This window comes from Mus musculus, chromosome 8 (genome assembly GCF_000001635.26).
Source record: "Mus musculus strain C57BL/6J chromosome 8, GRCm38.p6 C57BL/6J".
Classification (NCBI taxonomy): Eukaryota; Metazoa; Chordata; class Mammalia; order Rodentia; family Muridae; genus Mus; species Mus musculus.
Genome location: NC_000074.6, coordinates 122867972 through 122888861, shown reverse-complemented (window position 1 = coordinate 122888861; position 20890 = coordinate 122867972). Strand labels below are relative to the sequence as shown.

At 49.9% G+C, this 20890-nt stretch overlaps 1 protein-coding gene and 1 long non-coding RNA gene across 6 annotated transcripts in view; one reads left to right on the top strand and one right to left on the bottom strand.

The window, feature by feature from the left end:
* The window catches only part of Ankrd11 (ankyrin repeat domain 11), a 158964-nt gene extending 153423 nt beyond the window's left edge, over positions 1–5541 (top strand). For 3 of the 5 annotated variants that reach the window (XM_030243850.1, XM_030243852.1, XM_030243851.1), the window contains 4 exons: positions 1236–1334; positions 1405–1548; positions 3120–3212; positions 4526–5541. In XM_030243850.1, the coding sequence (XP_030099710.1) occupies positions 1236–1334; positions 1405–1548; positions 3120–3212; positions 4526–4711 (522 nt within the window). In that variant the 3' untranslated portion in view covers positions 4712–5541. The remainder of the gene's footprint in view (positions 1–1235; positions 1335–1404; positions 1549–3119; positions 3213–4525) is intronic. The other 2 variants (NR_037865.1, NM_001081379.2) reach the window with 1 other exon arrangement.
* Positions 1–18449, bottom strand: part of Gm39273 — a 47466-nt gene extending 29017 nt beyond the window's left edge. The window contains exon 1 of the long non-coding RNA XR_003947488.1: positions 18055–18449. This is a non-coding gene — a long non-coding RNA (predicted gene, 39273). The remainder of the gene's footprint in view (positions 1–18054) is intronic.
* Between the last annotated feature and the right edge of the window lie 2441 nt (positions 18450–20890).

The following is a 20890-nucleotide window of genomic DNA, read 5'->3' as shown; positions in this document are numbered from 1 at the left end:
TTGCCTACCCTATTACATTCCAAAAAGCCCAAAGTAATAACAGAGTGATAAGTCAGTGCTCTGTGTGCCTCCCCACAGTCTCTTAGCATCGACACACCCTTGAGTGAAGCAGGCAAGACTCGGGGCTGGCTTCACTAGGTCAGCAGCCACAGGAGTGCGCAGTCTCCTCCCATACTCTGCTCCTGGACTAAGTACTCCTCCCTGTGATAGGTCAGTGTCCTGCCTGGTCTCCTTGCCCCACTAGGAACTTGTCTTGGAAGACAGGCTTATTGAGGCCTGTGAACACTCCTGCCCTAGTCGGTAGGTTTGGTGTCAGGTGCCTTTACTTGCGGAGCCATCTTGCTAGTCTATGTGAGCTGTTAGGGATGAGCCTCAGAGCCTCCCAAGCCTCTCAGGCATCATCCTTGCCTGCCATGTAGGGTGAGAGTTCTGCCATGTGGGCCACTGGGAGGGAGGCTGCTCTCCAGGCCTTCCTGCTGAGCCTTAGTGAAAAGCCTGTGAGCTATTCAAACCTCAGGTGGGTCCTGCCTGCCACAGTCACTCTGTAGCACTGCCTGCTGCCCAGGCTTTCCTGCTTTGTCCCCAGCACCTCTAAGGATGGAGTTTCCTCTGTGTGTGTGTGTGTGTGTGTGTGTGTGTGTGTTGTCACTTCTCTTTGAGCCTCACAGGGAGCTACATGTGCTGCCCATCCCCGCCGCTGCATGCTCCTCCTCCGATGCATAGTGATAGAGACAACAAAAATGATTTACACAGTTCAACCCACCTCTCTGTGTCTGCCTTGGAAGTCTGACTCCATACGGACCACCGCAGACATGTCCTCTCCTCATTGTCTCTGGTGTATTTACTTGCCCTGGGAGACACTTCCACAGGGCCATAGGGATATGATGGGAAGGTTCCCCTCATTGCTTTAACCAATCATGGTTGTTTAGCCTGCACCCTCACCCCAAGACATCCAGCCTTGGTTCAGGATTCTACATGCACATCTCCACTGAATGCACCCTGTTCACTCAAGATCCCCACGCTCCCACAGTGCTCCTTTGGCATAGGTGCGTACACCTGACCCAGCTGCTTGTGCCTTTCCTGCCATTATTTACTTGTAGGGTTCACGTGCAGCTCTGCTCTGTGGTGGTTCCAGGTAACCGTCAGACTAACACAAGTTTCTAGGTGTGGGGTTAACATGTTCACAGTTTTTAATATGTTTATCATGGCTTACCCCTTTTGCCTTATATTTGCAGATTGCACCCCCTCCCTCTCTAGCTGAGCCCCTGAAGGAGCTGTTCAAGCAACAAGAGGCTGTGCGGGGTAAGCTGCGCCTGCAGCACAGCATCGAGAGGGTAAGTGGAGCCTCGGGTAGGGGGCATGCTGGCAAGGATCTTAAGCTTACCTGTTCCTCTCCTCCTTCAGGAGAAGCTGATTGTGTCCTGTGAGCAAGAGATTCTTCGGGTTCATTGCCGGGCAGCCAGGACCATTGCCAACCAGGCAGTGCCATTCAGTGCATGCACAATGCTCTTGGACTCCGAGGTCTACAACATGCCTCTGGAAAGCCAGGTCAGTGACCCCCACCAGTACATCTGCTCCCATGTATCCAAACTCTGCCCACCCTGCTCATGACTGCTGTGGGGACCTAGCCCCAATGTGCCTCAGAAGGCACAGTAATGTCACGGACAAAGCCCTCAAGCCTACAGAGTCTCTGAGACAACTGTGCATGCAAGTAGGATGGATAGCATCCTCCCTCCTCTCCCTGGCTGCAGGTCTGATGGCAGCCCCATCGTGAGCTACAGGTAACCAGAGCTGCTATGTTAGTGACCATGATTGGTCAATAATTGTAGCAACAAGACATTAGGGCCACAGGACCAGTGTTCCTGTGAGGGAGGCTGCAGAGGCTCTTAGCTTCATTCTGTTGGGAAGTTGGTTTTATGTAGTACAGTTGGAGCCAAATGCCAGAACAGCGTTCCAGTGCCTGAACTGCATTCCTGCCCCATCCTGTCACTGAGCACAGTCCCACCATCTCCCTGACTCTGCCAGGATGTCACACACAGGCCATCACGTTCTTTACACACTATTCTCTCTCTGTCCTCTGTAGAAACCTCATAGCACTTAGACTTATTCCTGGGCTGTGTCCCTGTTGAGCATGTAGCTGCTTATAACCTGTTCCATCCTGGCTGTTGAGACCATGGGAGCTCTATAGGCCCCTTGCCATGTACAGCATAATTGAGTAAACTTGGATTAAAATCTCTTTCAGTCCATTAGCATTCTTACACATGGGGGAAAAGGACACACGTACTTTCCCCATTTTTCACAGGTTAATAACAGGTATTCTTTTTAGAGACAGTCTCATGTACCCTGGGCCAGCTTTGAACTCTTAATTCTGCCTCCCACTCCTAAGTGCTGGTTTATACAGATGTATACTAACATGCTAGCACATAAGATACTCTTCTACATCAGCAAACCGATGCAGATAAGTGATTGTTTGTAAGGTCTATAATTTTCAAGCAGTTTCCTGAGTTGTTTTTAAAGGAAAAGGCAAGGGATTCCTGCCTGCATCCTCATCCCTCCTGGAATACACTAGATATTGACCACAGGTTCTGGGCCAACAACTACACAACGTTTCTACCATGCCTTGCCCCCAGTATGCAGGCATGTCAGCCGGCATTGTCAGATGCGTCCATCCCAGCTCCAAGTTCTCCCCTTTGTGAGGCAACATTAAACTTGGTTCAAGGCTTCCTGTGATGAAAATCAAACCTCACTCCATGAAGAGGGAGATAGTAAGGAAACTGACCCCAGTTGACACAAGACCCCTGTTTCCACCACAGACTTCTCAACTGTGCTTTTCAAAGCAGAAAAAATACATTAAAGCACACCGGTAAAATGGAGGCCACATTCTATGCATAGGAAAGTGGCCTCCCACGCAGTCCTGCCATGCAAACTATCAACAGCCTCATCTCTTGGTGGGTCAGAGGCTGAGTCTACGGCCTCCAGTACCTAGGAATCCGCAAGGGCAAGAACAGAGGGTTGAAGCACGTGTTGCTAGGATGAGGTCGCCCTAGTGTTCTCTGATGGACAAAGGACAGAACCGCTCATCAAAGGTCTCACCCTCACGGTCCCTATTGACCCCGCAGGGGGATGAGAACAAGTCTGTGCGAGACCGCTTCAATGCCCGCCAGTTCATCTCCTGGCTTCAGGACGTCGACGACAAGTACGACCGCATGAAGGTGAGTGCTCGCTCGCCTCAGGTGCTCTGTGGAGGTTCCCACACTAGGTCTATAGTGTCTTCCCTTTTGTCCAGGTATAGGGAGCAGCTCCTGGCGGGACCCAGCCTGAGCCTCCCCGAGAGGTCACAACCTACCTCCCACACTTAGAGTATTGTCTGGTGTTTACACAGAGGATGGGAAAGCGATAGATCATTAAGGAGGACACAAATCAACGCCTGCAGCTGCTAAAGCCAAACGTAGGGTAGCATCAGACTCCAGCACGCCGGTCCCAGTTTCTCTTCTCATGCAGGGAAATCAACCCAGAATCTCCTGATAGCTGTCATCGAATACATGCCGTAGACAGTAAGATGTCAGAGTTAGCCCGTTAATGAGCATAGAGCTGCATCCATTCAGAGGTGCTACAGACCTTGGGAGAATCAGAAGCTCTTGTGCTTGTCACAGGCGGGCTCAGAGCTGAGGTGGTTCTCTGTTTTCCCATTCTCTTACTTGGTCCTGGAGTCACCTCTCAGTCACACCTCAGCCCAGGTGAGGTTATGCATAATGCCGGCTAGGAGAGACAGACTATGACAAGACATTAAAGTTTGACCATATTTGATAACAAAGAAAACAGTCCTGAAAGGAAGGCGATAAAATGGCCAAATCTTAGTGAAATGATAGATCCTCAGTGTTTCTTCTAGAAGCAAAAGGTGAACGGGGTTCTCCATTCAGAAGTCTCTGCAAGGCCGCGCTGGGGAGGCTCACAGGGTTCAATCTCAGAAGTCACGCACCTAGCCCAGCAATTTTATCATTTTATAGATATAGATATTTTATACAGATAGATATGAGCAGTGTGTTCACTGGCATAGTCTAGCCTGCTGGGTACCCATAACTGCCCTTCCTCACTCAGGATCAGTCTTATAACGTGAAAAACCCTGAGCTGGGTGGACTCTCTGCGCCATGTTTCAAACGATTCACTGGGTCCTAAACATGTCCCACTCCATCCAAGTCCCTGTGTACACTTTTAAATGTCATTACTACACACACACACACACACACGCACGCACGCACGCACGCACGCACGCACGCACGCACGCACGCACACCCCAGGCTCACAGAACAGTTACTCCAATCTGATGGTCAGAATGGGGGAGGTCCATCTGCTGGGTGCAAGTCTAGCCCTGTCCTCACACAGCTGATACCCAGAGGACCTGGGCTTCATCAGGGGATAAACCAGGTTCTGGGCTAAGAAGCGGGGTGGGGTCCTGTGGGTGAAGCCTGAAGGCAGTGGTGGAAGCCAGGGCCTGGCCGTCCCTCTCACCTTGTATGTTCCACAGACATGTTTGCTGATGCGGCAGCAACATGAGGCTGCAGCCCTCAATGCCGTGCAAAGAATGGAGTGGCAGCTGAAGGCCCAGGAGCTGGACCCCGCTGGGCACAAGTCCCTGTGTGTAAATGAGGTGCCATCCTTCTACGTGCCCATGGTTGACGTCAACGATGACTTCGTATTGTTGCCAGCATGACACTCGGAGGAAGGTCACAGGACACAAACAAGGGCCACATAGGTCGCCCAGTGCTGCCGATGAGTCCCGGCAGCGGAGGAGGGAGCACCGCGTCCATCAAGTGGGAGGAGCCCAGAGACTGCACCTGGCCGTGTGTCTCCCCTCCAGATGCAGTGAGGTAGAAAGCATCTCCTTTTACCAGTTGCTGTGGGAGCACAAGGCCCAGACACTGCAGAGCTTTGCCAGGCCTTGGGACAAGGAGACCGTGGCCACAGACAAGGTGGCTCTGTGTCAGCCATGCCCTCTGGGTTTTCTTCCAGCTGATGACAGGGCACTTGAGGAGTCGCAGAGCAGAGTGTTTTTAATTCCTCGTTCCATTCTGATCAACTAATGGAAAATAGACTAAGGCGTCCACCTTCATAAGCAGTGACCTCCAGGTCAGAGAAGCAGGAAAGTGCTGTCCCGCCATGGTCCCCGGGACAGGCTTGGACACTGGTGCCGGCAAGGGTCCGGCTGCTGCCTGCCTGGACACAGGGACGCAGCCAGGACTCTTCGATAGTGTTTTTAATGGAGTCAAATCCACGTGGTTTGTATATTTCCCTCTAATCTTGGGCATTTTGTTTCTCTTTCTGAGAAGGTAACTTGAAACACTACAGAGCCAATAATCCTATAGAGTGTATCCGCAAACCTGTACAGTTTTATATACATTCACAATGTACTTTTGCTGCCTTCTAGATAATTTATTTTGCAACACATTACTGCACAGTTGTAAATAACTTATGTACTGTAACATCACTTTCAGTTATGTGTAAAGAAATAAATAAATTAATTAAAATGTTCTTTGTACATGGCACTGTCCCTTCAGGTAGCCGGTTCTCTCTTGTGGGGGCGGGATGGTAACTGACACACATACCTAAGTACACACATATCTCTTACAGTAACTGACACACATACCTAAGTACACACATATCTCTTACAGTAACTGACACACATACCTAAGTACAGATACTGGGCTGCAGCTGCACACTTCATTTTGGATTCCAGATAGAGGGACAGGGCTGGAGAGCAGAGCCTCCTTCAGCCTCCAAGACACCTCAGGCTGTGTTTTAGGTTTCCAACACCAACAGGGCTCCCACATTTGTTTTATTAAGCCCGCTTCTTTTATTAAAGCACCATCCATATTTCCAAGCATCTATGGAGTCACCAGTTCCATCACAAGGATTGCAGCCCTCTGCGTAAGCCTCATTGCAACTCTGCACAAATCTGGTATATCACTGTCAGGGCCTGCCGTAAAGACAGCATTTACAGGGGATACATCCTACCTACCAGCCCGAGAAGCTGAGTCCATGTGAGCTGACTGTACTCCTGGTGTCTCCGAAACTTCCCATATGTGATCAGTGGCCTGCCATCTGAGACGCTCTACTGAGCTGAACTTCACATAAGGAGCACTTAGGCCTTCCGGCCTTTTATCAGAGAGCAAAGAACTCCATGCACATCAAAGCTCTGAAGTACAGATGCTGCCGATCCATGTTCATCACAGAAACAGTGTTTTCAACAGCATGTGTGTGCACATGCACCCGTGCCCACACACACACAGGACTAGGTGCCATGCTAGGATAGAGGGCACGAGAGGAAGAGAAGAGGTGGCCCACGGATGGGGACTCTCCTGCAGCCTGTAAATGGGTGCCAATTCTCAGGAGAAACTCAGGGCAGCTTCTCTCCCACTCGGATGGCTCTTGAGGCAGGGTTAGATCTACTGGGTCCTAGGCTGGCCTAAGGACAAAGGTCCATCCAGGCATTTCCTCCAGTTGGCATTTGGAGCTGGGTTAGGGCTTTGCCCTGGAGAACCAAAGTAGCTCTCCTCTTTCCTAAGGAGCTGATGTCTGAGCACAGGGGAGGCACATGGCAGAGTGGAGGAGACTGAAACTCTAGACCCAAGAGGCAGCAGGAGATACTCCACTTCAGAGCTGTCACACAACAGGGTTTCTCAACCTTGAGGCTGCTGAAGTTCTCATTTGGTGGAGGGTGGCCGGCTTATGGCCAGCCAGCTAATGCGTGTCTGACATGTCTGACTGCAGCATGAGACATGCCACTTCCCCCTCCACACACAGCAAGGTCTCTGCCAACTCCCTCCCAACTGACAACCTCTGATGGAGAACAACTACAAAATAGCACTCATATCCAAAGCAACTGTTTTGGATTTGTGTGACATTTAGAACAGGAGTGAGCTCTGCACCCTGGGCCTGGTGGTATTCTGGTCCTTGAACTAGGAATGACTGGGCTTCTGAGCCACAATCATGTTTTGGGCACCTCTTGTTATTTAGGGTGTGGAAATTGCAAGTGGTCATTTTCCATTTTCACAAGACACCAATACTGAAATACAGTACAGGGGGCTAAAATAAAATAAAAAATGTCGGTGCAATTTCTTTTCCAAAATCCCAAAACATGAAATGAATTCAGAGAAGAAAAAGTAAGGAATAGCTGGGCAGTGGTGGTGCACGTCTTTAATCCCAGCACTCGGGAGGCAGAAGCAGGCAGATACCTGAGTTTGAGGCCAGCCTGGTCTACAGAGTGAGTTCCAGGACAGCCAGGGCTATGCAGAGAAACCCTGTCTCGAAAAACCAAAAGAAAAGAAAAAAAAAAAAAGTAAGGAATATTAGTTTGACAGAAAATGCTAAGATTTAGACTCATCAAAGTGCATCCAGACCAAAGCTCCTGGTACTTAGCAGAAGTGTGCGGTGAGATTTGTCAGGCTTAGGCTTCAGAAGTTACCTCCCAAGGCTCTGCTCACACAAGAAGGTAGCACTGGATGGAGACTGAGGCTCTCCTCCTCCACACCCCTTTGGCTCTGGCACCTTGAGAATCGCCGTGGAACCAGCGGAGAGGAGTCCCCTGTACCTGACAGCTCCCCGGAAAAGCAACTATTACACTGGTTTGACTCAACCTGGCCTGGCCTGGCCTGGCCTTCAAAGGGATTCCCTTTTCTCCCCACAGCACTGCTCAGAAACACCCTCAACCCAAGGACACTTGAGCCGGATGCGGACTATGGTCTGCCACGGGCATCCTGGAAGCTTTAATAGACACATAATAGGCAGAGAAGGCTGGAGTGCCCAAGAGGCATCTGAGGACCCTTATGCAAGTAGCAAATGAAGTCTGAAGTAGCATTGTAACCCGTCTGCCGCTGAGCAGAAACCCTGGGGACAAGACACTGATCTTAGCAGACAGAGACCAAAAACAAACTTATGAGTGTAGTTCGAAGAACAAAGGACATCATGTCTAAAGAATTAACAGGGCTGGTGATACAAACACAGTGTCTCACCAGCCAGACCAAATAAGTTGTTTTAAAGCAATGACCCTGATACCTAGTGAAGTAGTTGAATAGCAGTTGGTAGTTAGAGCGCTGGGAAGTGGATCACTGAGATATTCAAATCTGAGAAACGATAAAGACTTGAGGGGAAGCAAGCCTGTGTTCTGCAGATGCCAAGGCAGTGTGCAGTACCTGAGGAGACCCAGGAGAGCAAAAATGAAGAAACAATGGTCAGAAGTTGCCTAAGTTTGTTGAAATTAAGCTCAATCAACATAAACTGATAGTGTCAAAGCATAAGAGAGCAGCCACAGAAGGACTCCAGGTCAGCCAGCACTGTTGCAGAGCCATGAAGGTCTGGGCAGCTGCCTGGCCTCCCACAGTGAGAGAAGCATGGCTGAAAAGCTGTCCCTCTGAAATGAAGAAATTAAAGGACAGTTCTAGGTAGATAAAGAACCGCCTTGACTGTTAACAACAGATCTGCTTTTCAGGGGGAGATGTTAGCATCCCCACCTTCCCTAAATGGGTCAGACAGGCAGGAAGTCATCACCGCAAATCAATCGGCTCTCCCTGCTGTCCATGCAGCACACAAAAACTGTCTACTGTTCACTGTGTGTGGGCTACTCTCCGTGAACAGGCCAATAGGCCAGAAGTCAGTCTCAACAAACGTAGAAGGCTTAAGATACACAGCCTTCTACTCCGATGACCCCGGGACACAGCCTTACCCTCTGATGACCCCAGGTCACAGCCTTACCCTCCGATGACCCCGGGTGACTGGGCAGCATGAGATTGCCATTCTCCTCCTAAGCAGCCCATTTCCTTAGCGAGCAAGTCACAAGGGAACAGCCTGAGGGAGAATGGCCCAGTTCAGAAGTGCTCAAGACCAGGTAACTCTGCCATGCCTTTTGCTGTGGTCCTAAAGACTGGTGAAGTGTAGTGTTAGAGACTACACTTACATTACTTAGATGGCCAAAAGGGAGTCCGGGGAGAGGGCAAGAAGAGCCAAAGGTCTCAGCTCATTTGTGCTGATGGCCCAGCCTACACATCTGCACAGTGAGGGAGCACATGAGGTTGCCTCGGGTTCAGCCTGAGCATAATGGGTGTGAGAGCTGAGCTGAGACATAGAAGTACGGCTTGGCAGTGTCCCCTGCCTGGTGTACTTGAGACACCGCCCCCCCCCCCCCCCCGTTTCCATCCCCAGTACCAAACAAGAGCAGATACAATAGTCTGAAAGCCAGACTAACCTTGGGGGTGCAGGCAGTGGGGACTCACAAGAACTCAGAGTTTGTAAACAAGACCCAGGGCTCACCTCAGCGGCAGTGTCAGAGGCAGCACCCACCAAAACATTAAAGCAACTGTTACACAAGCCTCACAGAAGCAAGCTAACTGTCCAATACAGACATGCTGTGAAAGAAACAGAAATCACAAAGAATACCCGCAGGGCTGCCTGGCATGTACCACACGGTGGCTTACCAACTGTGACCCCAGCCCCGGAGAGACTGAGGCCAGAGGGTGGCTACAAGTCTGAGGCCTCCCTGGGCCATGCAGTAAGTTCAAAACTCAACCTTGGCTAAGAAGCAAAACCCTGCCTCAAAAAAAAAAAAACAAACAAACAAACAAACAAACAGGGCAGGGACTGTAGCCCAGCTGGTCAAGTGCTTGCTGCAGACCCAGAAATCAGGCCTGGCGATGTGTACCTGCAATGCCAGAGGGAGGAGGTGGGCAGTCAGAAGATTGAAGCCATCTCAAAAACACCAAAGACACAAATGGAGATTTTTGTTTGTTTGGTTGGTTTTGGTTTTTCAAGACAGGGTTTCTCTGTAGAGCCCTGGCTGTCCTGGAACTCACTTTGTAGACCAGGCTGGCCTCCAACTCAGAAATCCACCTGCCTCTGCCTCCCGAGTGCTGGGATTAAAGGCATGTATCACCAAGCCCAGCTACAAATGGAGATTTTAAAACTGAACAATCCAACAGTAAAATAAGGCCCACCTATATACTTGTTTTAGTATTTGAGCATACTGTCTGTCTGTCTCTCTTTCTCTTTCTCTGTGTGTGTGTGTGTGTGTGTGTTGGGGTGAGTATAGAATAATGTGCCTCTGTAGGCCAGGGGTATCAGATCCCCTGGAGCTAGGGCTAGACAGAAGCTGAGCAGCCTGTGCTCTTGACCGCTCAGCCACCGTCTCTTCAGCTCCATCCACCCTGGGTTTTTGTTTTTTTTTTTTTTTTGTAATAACTTTTTAAAATTTTATGTACACTAGTATTTTAACTGAATGTATGTCAGATCCCCTGAAACAGGAGTTACAGACAGTTGTGAGCTGCCGTGTTGGTGCTGGGAATTGAACCTGGATCCTCTGGAAGAGCAGCCAGTGCTCTTAACCACTGAGCCATCTCTCCAGCCCCCACCTTGTTTTTTTGAGACTCTCACTAGCCTGGGGCTCTGTGACTCATCTAGGCTGTCTGACAACAAGCCCAGGAAACCTGTCTTTGTCTCTTCCGGGCTGGGGCAGTAGTGTGTGCCATGATCCTATGTGTTTGTGTCTATGTGTGTTAACATACGTTGGGCCCATACATGACAGGCCAGGTGACATTGTAGAAGGAGAGGTGAGGGAACAGGCTACACCACAATGCAGAAGGTGAGGAAAACAGGACTGGTTAGTGTACCAGTTCTGCTACTGTGCCCCTCTTCAAGTCTGGTTCATGAGCTTGTCTGTATGTATGTGTGTGCCCATGCAAAAGTGTGGTATATCTGGACAAATACCTTGATGCGTGCCATGTGGTTGTTATAACCTGCAGAATACATGATATTAACAGGTGCGTAGGTACCTTCATGTGTGTAGATGCGTGTACAGATCTATAGATGTATGCATATGTCAGGACCTGTGCAGATATACAGTGTGCACATTTTGTGTGCATATAGATGTATAGATTTGTAGATGTGTTGTAGAGTGTGTGGATCCATGGGAGTTAGATGTGTTAATGTATGTATGTGTGTATATGTATGTATGTACGTATGTGCAAATGCACAGGTGAATATATGTTAGTAGGTATGGATCCATAGGAATACACATGTTAGTGTATCTACCATCATACAAGCATGTACATGTATATACAGATGCACAGGTATGTACCTATGTTGGTGTATGTATGTTTATAGGTATGTGCCTATGTGTGCTCAGATGTACACATATGTGCATACACTTGTATGTATGTACAAATATATAGGATTGTACATCTGTATACATATGCAGAAATGTGTGTTTGTGTGTATCCTGATGCAGATGCACACAGGAATGTACTCATACATGTGTAAGAGTGATGTGTGTGTGTGTGTGTGTGTGTGTGTGTGTGTGTGTGCATGCATGTTGTGCTGACTGGTTTTGTCAACTTGACACAAGCCAAAGTCATTGAAGAGGAGGGAACCCTGATTGGAAAAGGTGCCTAGAGGGCATTTCCTTACTAGTGACTGATGTGGAACCGGGGCCCACCGTGGGCAGTGCCACCCCTGAGCTGGTGGTTCTGGGAACTCTTAAGTAAACAAGGTCAGCACATCATGAGGAGCATCCTCCCTCATGACCTCTGCATCAGCTCCTGCCTCCAGGCTCCTGCCCTGACTTCCTTTAGTGATAAACCATGATGTGGAAGCGTAAACAAAACCCAACACTTTTCTCAAGTCCTGGTGTTTCATCACAGCAGGAGTAGCCCTCATTAAGATGCATACAGGAGGCCAGAGCTCTGTCATCAGTGTCTTCCTTGATTAGACATTGAGCAGGCTCTCCCTTAAGTCTTAAGTAGCCATCTTGCTCCAGGATCGCTGTCCTCCCCTTCCTGAGTGCTGGGACTGCAGGCTCTCATTCCCACCTGTCCTTTACCTCCGACCGTGACATCACCCTTTTTGTTTGCTTTGATTTGGATTATGTAGCCCTGGCTGTCCTGGAACTCACTGTGTAGACCTCAAATCCAGAGATCTGCCTGCCTCTTTTCCTGAGCGCTAGGACTAAAGGCATGCGCCACCACGCCTGGCCGGGTTCTCACTCTTACACTGCTGGCAGGCACTTTGCCCACTGAGCCTCTCCCCAGCCTCTGGGCATACCATTTTTAAAGTACAGAAATCCTGAAAGAAGCTGTTCTTAGGGAGAAACAATGGTAAGAATGCTATCCATCTCAGCAGACAGGGAGGGAGCAAAGCAAAGGAGCACAGAAACCATTATTCCGGAGACCTGGCCCCGGGAACCTTACTCTCCAAGGTGAAGGGCAGCCAGTTGGGGTGGTGCACACCTGTAACCCAGCACCCAGGGCAGAGGCAAGCAGATTTCTGTAAGGTTTGCTCTATTTAAGAAAGGGGAAATGGGGGGCTGGAGAGATGGCTCAGTGGTTAAGAGCACCGACTGCTCTTCTGAAGGTCCTGAGTTCAAATCCCAACAACCACACGGTGCCTCACAACCATCCGTAATGAGATCTGACGCCCTCTTCTGGTGCATCTGAAGACAGCAACGGTGTAATCAGATATAATAATAGATAATATCAAAGAAAGAAAGAAAGAAAGAAAGAAAGAAAGAAAGAAAGAAAGAAAGAAAGAAAGAAAGAAAGGAAGGAAGGGAGGAAATGGAAAAAAGCTGAACTGAAGGAATTTGTCTTGAATGCCTCCCCACAAGGAATATTAGACATTCTTTAGAAAAACACGGGTCAGGCTAAGGCGGTGTCTAAGTCTGTGGATAGTTTGCACGAGGCCTAGGGATCCGGGAGAGAGGAGACTCAGAAATTCAGGTCTGGGGCCAGAGAGATGGCTCAGTAGCTAAGACCACTTGTGCTCCTCCAAAGGACCCAAAATTTAGTTCCCAGAAAAGGATGTGAGCTCGCATCTGCCTGAAGCTCCAGCTCCAAAGGACTTGCCAGGCTCTTTTGGAGGTCGCAGAAAACCCTACATTGGGCATACACCCATACAGACATGCATACATTATATTATATACATTATATACACCCATACAGACATGCATACATTATATTGTATATATTGCATATGTACAATGCATTAGGAAATTTAAGGTTTAAAGAAAACAAAAATGCCGGTCTGCACTAAAGAAAGGCGAAAGGAAAACCACCAATTCTCAGGGTACACAGCCAAAGCCCCAGCACTCAGATCAAAGCAGGGGGTTGCTATGGGTTTGAGGCCAGCTAGGGCTTCATAGCAAGACCCCGTCTCAACCCACGCTCAAGGAAACGTTAGGATGATAAACAGTTTCTGTGCAGCCTTAGTGTCCTCGCTCTCCAACCTTCCATGCCCCCCACCCCACCCCCACGCCGCACCTTGTCCCCATCTCACAGGCATGCAAGGGAGTCCCACTGTGAGAGCATGAGTCTTGGTGTGGACTGCATGCAGTTCTTGGGGCCAGAGGCCTGGTCCCTGGGAACTATTCTGGAGTATGGGGCTCAGGGCTCAGGTCAGGCTCCACTGCTTATACATTCCTGTCTTTCCTTAGCAGTCAAATTGATTAAAACCAGACATGGGGTGGCACAAAGGACACGGAGCACATAAACGCTGTAAAACTCAACTGGTCAAGGCTTTGTGATGTGGCCTGTGATCCCAGTACACAGGGGGCAGGGGCAGGAAGGTCGCTTCATGTTTAGGGCCAATCTGGGCAATATGTAAGAAGACCCCATTGACAACAAAGCCAAGAACAGTGGGTGGCTCTCATCTGTATTTTCAAATCTAGAAACAGAGGCAGTAGGATTGCTACAACTCTGGGGCTAGCCTCAGCTACAGTATAAGACACTGACTCAAGATAAATAAAAGACTCCCATCAAGACAAGGAAGGGAGTGGATTGAGAGAAAGCAAGAAAGTGAGCGAGCACTAGGAGAAGCAGACATCAGACATCAGCACCAGCAGAAACAGTTGCAGTGGGGGGTGAGGTGCTCCTCTGTAACCCCAGGGTCTCAGAGGCAGAAAGAGCAGGAATTGAGGTGAATCTCGGCTACACAGGAAAGGAAGAACAGGGGTGGGAGGGATGGGAGGGAAGGGAGGGAGGGAGGGAGGTAGGGGAGGGAGGGAGGGAGGAACAACACACAGAAACAGTCCTGCAGGCTGAAAGCCAATAATGGCATCCCGATGTAAGCAGCGCCCACAACCTCCTGGATGGGCTGACTCTACAGATCCCTTTAACTGCAAACACAGCTCCTCAGGCCCACATGGAGGGTGTGGAAGAACACATTCCTACCTTAACAAATGTCAAGGGAATCATGCCTGGTCTGTTCTTAGACTACAATGGGATTAAAGTAGAAATAACAAGTAGATAGATGAAAACTCTCAAAGGACTTCAGCTTAAGCACTACACTCAGAAGTAACTCCAGGGTCAAAGAGGAGACAACTGGCCGGGAACTTCCTGTGTAGACCAGGTTGGCCAGGCTTCCATTCACTGAGATTCTACTGTAGCCTCCCTCATGCTGGGATTAAAAGGTGTTTGCTACCAGACTAGCTAAAAAGTTTTAAATTAAAAGTTTTTTTTTAAATTACTTTTATAGCCTGGTGGTGGTGGCACACACCTTTAATCCCTCGGGAGGCAGGGGCAGGTGGATCTGTGAGTTTGAGGCCGGCCTGGTCTACAGAGTGAGTTCCAAGACAGCCAGGGCTACACAGTGAAACCGTTTCAGAATCCCCCTGATGCCCAAAAGGCTGGAAACATAGAAGATGGTTCATCAAGAGCACTCGCTGCTCTTCCAGAGGACCTCGCTTAAACTCCTAGCACCCGGATGCTGCTCACAGACATCCACTGCTCCAGGTCCAATGGATCCAATGCACTCTGCTGATGTGCACCAAACACTCATGGGATTCATACACACACATGCAAGCAAAACATGCCCATAAAACAAACCGAAAAAGGTATGTTCAAAACAAAACATTGTAAAGACACATAAAATAACACAGGGTAATAATACATAGATGTCCTGACCCTGGGCTTGACAGTGATCTAGAAACAACACCAAGGTCCAATCTGTAAGGAACTGGATACATTAGGGACAGGGAGAGACTGCACGAGGTTCTGGGAAATGGCAGAGTGGAAGGCATCAAGAATCCATTTCCCAGACTAAACAGAACCTGAGAGGCAACTACTTAGCAGTTCCTCATCTGCCAAAAACCTGCAAGTCCCAAGAGAAGGCTTGTGGCCTCATCGTGTTTTATTCTCATAATTTAGGAAACTAATACTTTCAAAAGAAAAACAAGCATTCACCGTGTAATTTATTTTGTGACTCCAAATTTTGCTTCCTACCTAATTTAAGAGACTAGTGTACTTAATTGGTTTATATTTATGAGCACACAATCAATAAAGATATAATCTTTCGATATCCATAACTGAAGCTTTGCAGCAGGAGCTACCTGGTGACTGCTTTAAATCCAGAGTAGAACGTTAACACCTCTGACTCCTGCTCAGCTCCAGCCCCGGTGACAGCTCACACCTGCAGTGCCAGCACTCAGGAGGCTGGAGGAGGAGTCTGTATCAGATGCCAGCCTGGCCCACAGCATGTGGCAGACACTAGCTCAAAGGAAGAAAAACCTCCATGGTAACCTCAAAGAAAATAGTGACAGGTTGTAAATAAAAAGACGTAAAAAAGGAACTAAACGCTTTTGTTTCACTGCAAGAAAAAGTGTAATAAAAAAAGATGGTAATTCAGGAAATGAAAACCAAACCATCCCGGACAGAAAATAGTGTAATGGCAGAAATCTGCTCTCAGCAGTAGCTAAAAAGATTAAACTCTCCATTCAAGGCCAAGGACTGGGCTGTGTTGAGCTGGAAGCCTGAAAAGACTCAAGGTGACAAAACTCAAGGTGACAGTGGCAGGAGAGAATCCGGAGATAAGAGGGGGAAGACTGAGCCTGCTATCAAATGTCTTCCCCCCTCCTCCCTCGCCCACCTTCCCTTCATTCCCCCCATTTCTCCCTCCCCCCTTCCCCCTCTCCCCAGACAGGGTTTTGTCTGTGTAGCCCTGGCTATCCTAGAGCTCACTATGTAGACCAGGCTGGCCTTGAACTCAGAAATCTGCCTGCCTCTGCCTCCCCAGATTAAAGGCATTTGATGCCGGGCAGTGGTGGCGCACGCCTTTGATCCCAGCACTTGGGAAGCAGAGGCAGATCTCCGTCATGAGTTCCAGGCCAGCCTAGGCAGCTCCAAGACAGCCAGGGCTACATAGAGACACAAGATGGCAGATAGCTCAGCTGGTAAAGGCGCTTGCCCCCAACCCCAAAGACCTGAACTCCATTCCTAGAACCCACATCTTAGAAGGACAGAACCAATTCCTGAAAGTTGTCCTCTGACCCCCCTGAACCAAGGCACGCGCCTCCGCACACAAATAGATAGATGCGATCATTTTCTTTTTAAAATTGACTGAATAGCTAAAAAACCCAAAACAGTTAAGCCCCACAAGAAAAGGTAGTTTTAGGAACATATACTTAGACATCAGTTTTCAAAGGCCAAAATTACTCTTTAAAAAGATAAGAGAGCCGAGAATTTAGTTCTCTTGGTAGAGCCAGTGTACGTAAATGGGGTGTGGCACTACACACCCAAAATCCCAACATTCCCACTTGGGCAGAAGGATCCATGGCTACACAGGGCCGCCTGGGCTACAGAGATCCTGCATTCCCAAAAAGGGAAATATTTCATAAGACCTGAACAGAAAGCTCATATTTGCCGCCACCACTACCCAGATGATACTCAGAATACATGGAAAAAACCCTGCAGTGAATACCTGTACTCAGAAGCTCGTGGCAAAGCTGCTTTCTTTTTGTTTCTGTTGCTGCAAGAAAATACCCGAAGGGTGCAACTTAAGGGAAGGTGGGCTTGTTTGGCCCACAGTGTCATGGCAGGGAGGGTCACAGGGACAGGAGCGTGAAGCAGCTGACCACCACACTCCAGAAAAGAGCAATAGATAATGCAGTGTGCTCAATGCACACTTTCTCCACCCTCCCACAGTCCGGAGCCCCGCCTAGAGAATAGCTCCTCCTCCCACCTCCCCACCCCCGAAGGCGAGTCCTTCCACCTCAATTAGCATAATCAAGATAATCTCCCTCGGGCTTGTTCAGAAGTTGGCCTTCCAGGTGATTCTGGGTTCTCAAGTTGATAATTAGCACCATCACAGCGGACTACAACCTACAAAACTGGATCCACTCAGATGTCCACCCACTGGAGACCGTGAACTCCGTGGACACTAGTCAGCCGTACAGACTCGGTGTTAAGTGGACTTGGTGCATGAAGTTTTGTGTAAAGACTCCTCATACACAAGGCCTGAGAATTTAGGGTTCCCTCGTGTGAAGCCCCCAAACCAGAGGACCAAGAAGGCAGGTAGTGAAGCTAACTGGAGCAAGGGTTACGTTGGACTTTTATGACAGTCATACTCAGTGCAAATGTACACCCCCATTTTTTTCCTTTGTCAGAATGCTGGGGTTCTCGAGTTAGGTCATAACTCTCGTTAGGCAATGCTTATCCACCCTGAGCTACAGCCTAGAATTGTGATCCTACTTCAACTTTTAAAAATTAAAGGCGGCTCGTGTCTCTAGCTGCATATGTATCAGAAGATGGCCTAGTCGGCCATCATTGGGAAGAGAGGCCCCTTGGTCTTGCAAACTTTATATGCCTCAGTACGAGGGGTACGCCAGGGCCAAGAAGTGGGAGTGGGTGGGTAGGGGAGTGGGGGGGGGGTCTGGGGGACTTTTGGGATAGCATTTAAAATGTAAATGAAGAAAATACCTAATTAAAAAAATTTTAAAAATTAAAGGCAGGCAGTGGCGCCACGCGCCTTTAATCCCAGCATTAGAGAGGCAGAGGCAGGTGGGTCTCTGAATTCCAGGCGAGCCTGATTTACAGAGTGAGTTTGACATCAGCCAGGTCTACACTGAGAAACCCGACAAAGAAACAAATTAATACGTCCAATACGAAACCTGTCAATCGTGTTCATGAAAACCCAAAGCCCGTCCATCGCGCACAAATAACGAATCAATGAGAAACCCACAGAATGCTAACCTCGGAAATGCAGCCAGAGAGCGAGCGCTTGAGGCTACAGCCTTAACCTTACCTGCCTGTCCCTCGCCTAGGAACCCTGGCGCCGCCCCAGCGCAGTGACGCCGCCTGCGGTGAGAGAGGCCAGACGACCTGAAGACCAGCTTGACAGCACCTTCCTTCCACCCAGGGCCCGGCTGCTGGGACGCCTTGGTGAGAAGGCCAGGCCTGGCAGCCATCTGTGGACTCGAGCCCAGCGAGCATCAGCTGGCTGCTTAGGCCGCAGACACCTGGGTCCGACCGCCTGCACCGGCTCCGCCCCGGGTGACCTCCGCGCTTCCTGGCCCCTGGCCCCTCCCTCAGAAGGGTTCCTCTTTTCGAGGCCCGCCCACCGTCCCCGCCCTGTGCGCAGGAATTTGGCTTCCTTGAGGTTTGGCTAGGGGCTCAGCCCTATTCGGACTCCTGGTGGCTCTGGGCCGCTCTTGTCCCCACAACCCTCCCGCCCCTATCATGTACCGACCTGGCCTTCTGCAGTTTGGTCAACCAGGCACACCTGATCTAGAACAGTGAACCAGCCTGCTTTCTTCTCCACGGCCCCCTGGGTCCCTTGCCCTCTGTCTGCTGGGGTGTCTTGCTAGGGTTCTCATGGGACGCTCCTGTTTGTCTCAGGCTGCCCCTGGGTAGTCAATGACAGGCTTGGGACAGGCTGGCTCTCCCATCAGGCCTATGGCTGGCAGGTTGGTGGGCCCCGGAAGAGATCTAGGCTACCTGTTGAAGCAGGTGGGTGGGGTTAGTGAGGCCCTGGACGCCATACTGTGTGCAGTTTTGAGCCACCTGTGTTTGGGCTGGTGCTGCTAACACTGGAATTCCATGGCAGGAGGTGGCTTTGACTGATGGAATGACCTGGTCGTTTCAGGCTAAGGGTCATACCAAAAGAGAATTGTCCATCATGAGGTGCCCTGGCACGGGGCTGTAAGAACTGTGAGCCAGAAGCAGTCTTAGTGGTCCGGGTGAAAGAAAGGGAAGGGGCAGCAGGCCTTTTAAGCCAAGCTCCAGCCTCCCTACCCTCGGGCTAACACCTACTTCCTGCCTCACTTCCGGTCTCCTTTAGAAGCCTTGATCTCACAGCCACTGGGCTGGACGGAAGTTGTGCAGTGGCCACATCTCCGTGAGACCTGTCAGGGGCGCCAATACCTGCCCTAACTGGCCCTGCCCTCCCGTCCAGGAATCACCTGAGCCCTGTCTGCTTCACGAGTGACTGAACGTTGAAATAAACTTGCCTGGCACTACTTGTTTCTTTTTCCTTTGGACAGGGGTCGGGGGTGGTTTCTCTGTGTAGCCCTGGCTAGCCTGTAGACCAGGCTAGCCTTGAACTCAGAAATCCGCCTGCCTCTACTTCCTAAGTGCTGGGATTAAAGGCATGGGCCACCACTGCCTGGCTTGGCCTAGCACTACTTATTTTAGGCCTGAAGAGGCAGAGACCCAGAAAAGAGAGACAGGAGACCCAGGTCAGCAAGGACCTTGGCCTCTAGAGCAGAAAAGCCCTGAGTCCAGCCTGCCTGGTTTCTGGAGTTGCTCTTGAAATAACAAATCATGTATTTAAAAATAAATAAGAAGGAACACTCCCATATACAACTTATGAGGGTGGCCCCCAGAAGCTCATATATTTGAATGGTTCCCAATTGGTGAACTGTTTCGGAAGGATTAGAAGGCTGTTTTTGGAGAAGGTGTGTCAGTGGGGGGGGCTTTGGGGTTTCAAAAACCCACATCAGGCCTAGCCATGCTCTCTCTCTCTCTCTCTCTCTCTCTCTTTCTCTCTTTCTCTCTCTCCTTCTAATTTGCTGATCAGATGTGAGCTCTTGGCTACTGTTCCACTGCCCGCCCACCTCTGCCATGCTTCCCACCATGGTGATCATGAACTAACTCTCTGAAAGTATAAGAAAGCTGCCTTGGTCATGGTGTCTCTGCCCAGAAATTTGAACGAGTAACTAAGACATGGGAACTGAGGTGCAGAGAGCTGAGGGCAAAGAGGATCTTCTGTGACAGGATTAAGTAGAAGGACCTGGTTTGGACCTAGAACACTTGTCCCTAGGCACAAGGTACAGGGCAGGGATGATGGGTCAGAGGTTAGCAGGGACAGTGCACAGGTGCTGCAGTCATTGGTGGTGGGACTTGCAGTAGGACAGTGTGTGGGAAGCATCGGAGCACAGAGAGAGGCGCACACTGTCACCTTGAATCAGGAAGCACCCCTCTGCACTGGGCTGGCATCAGGTAGCCTCCAACTAGACTGTCCTGGGAGAAGGGTGGGGCTTGGAAGGAATGTTCCCAGAGAGGGATGGCTACCCCAAGGCGAGAGGGCTCTGAGTAACCAGGGTGAAGCCTGGCAGAGCCTGGAATCGCCTGTCTCTTGTCCCCAGGGATGCCTGGATGGACCACACTGTCCCAAGGCTCCTCCTAGCTTCCCAATCGATAGCTGTGCTCATCCTGTAGCTGAGGCTGAGCCACGGGCTGCTTAGCAGTCTGGAGCGGACAGGACTCTGGCCCTCCCATCCCCTAGGTCTGTGGTTCTTCCATTTACCCTCAGCTGGTCCTCTGCACTGCCCTCCCCCTTCATGTGAACAGAGATGGCCCTCAGGCTTAGGATCAGGGAAGGCGGCACAGGCCATAGAAGCTTTCCATGGAAGAGCGGGGAAGCCCCGCAGGATGGCAAGATGCCAAGGCAAAATCACCTTCTGGTTTTGTGGTGAGAAGAGCAGAATGTTTTCTAGGGTGCGTGCACCCCAGTTTTTCATTTGTTTTCCTTGAGCCCAATCATGGGCTCTGTTGAATTCTGTCCTTGGGGTTGCCCAGTGACATTCAGACTGTAGTGTGTCATCTAGCCCACCAGCTGTAAGCTAGTGGCCTTTCCCAAG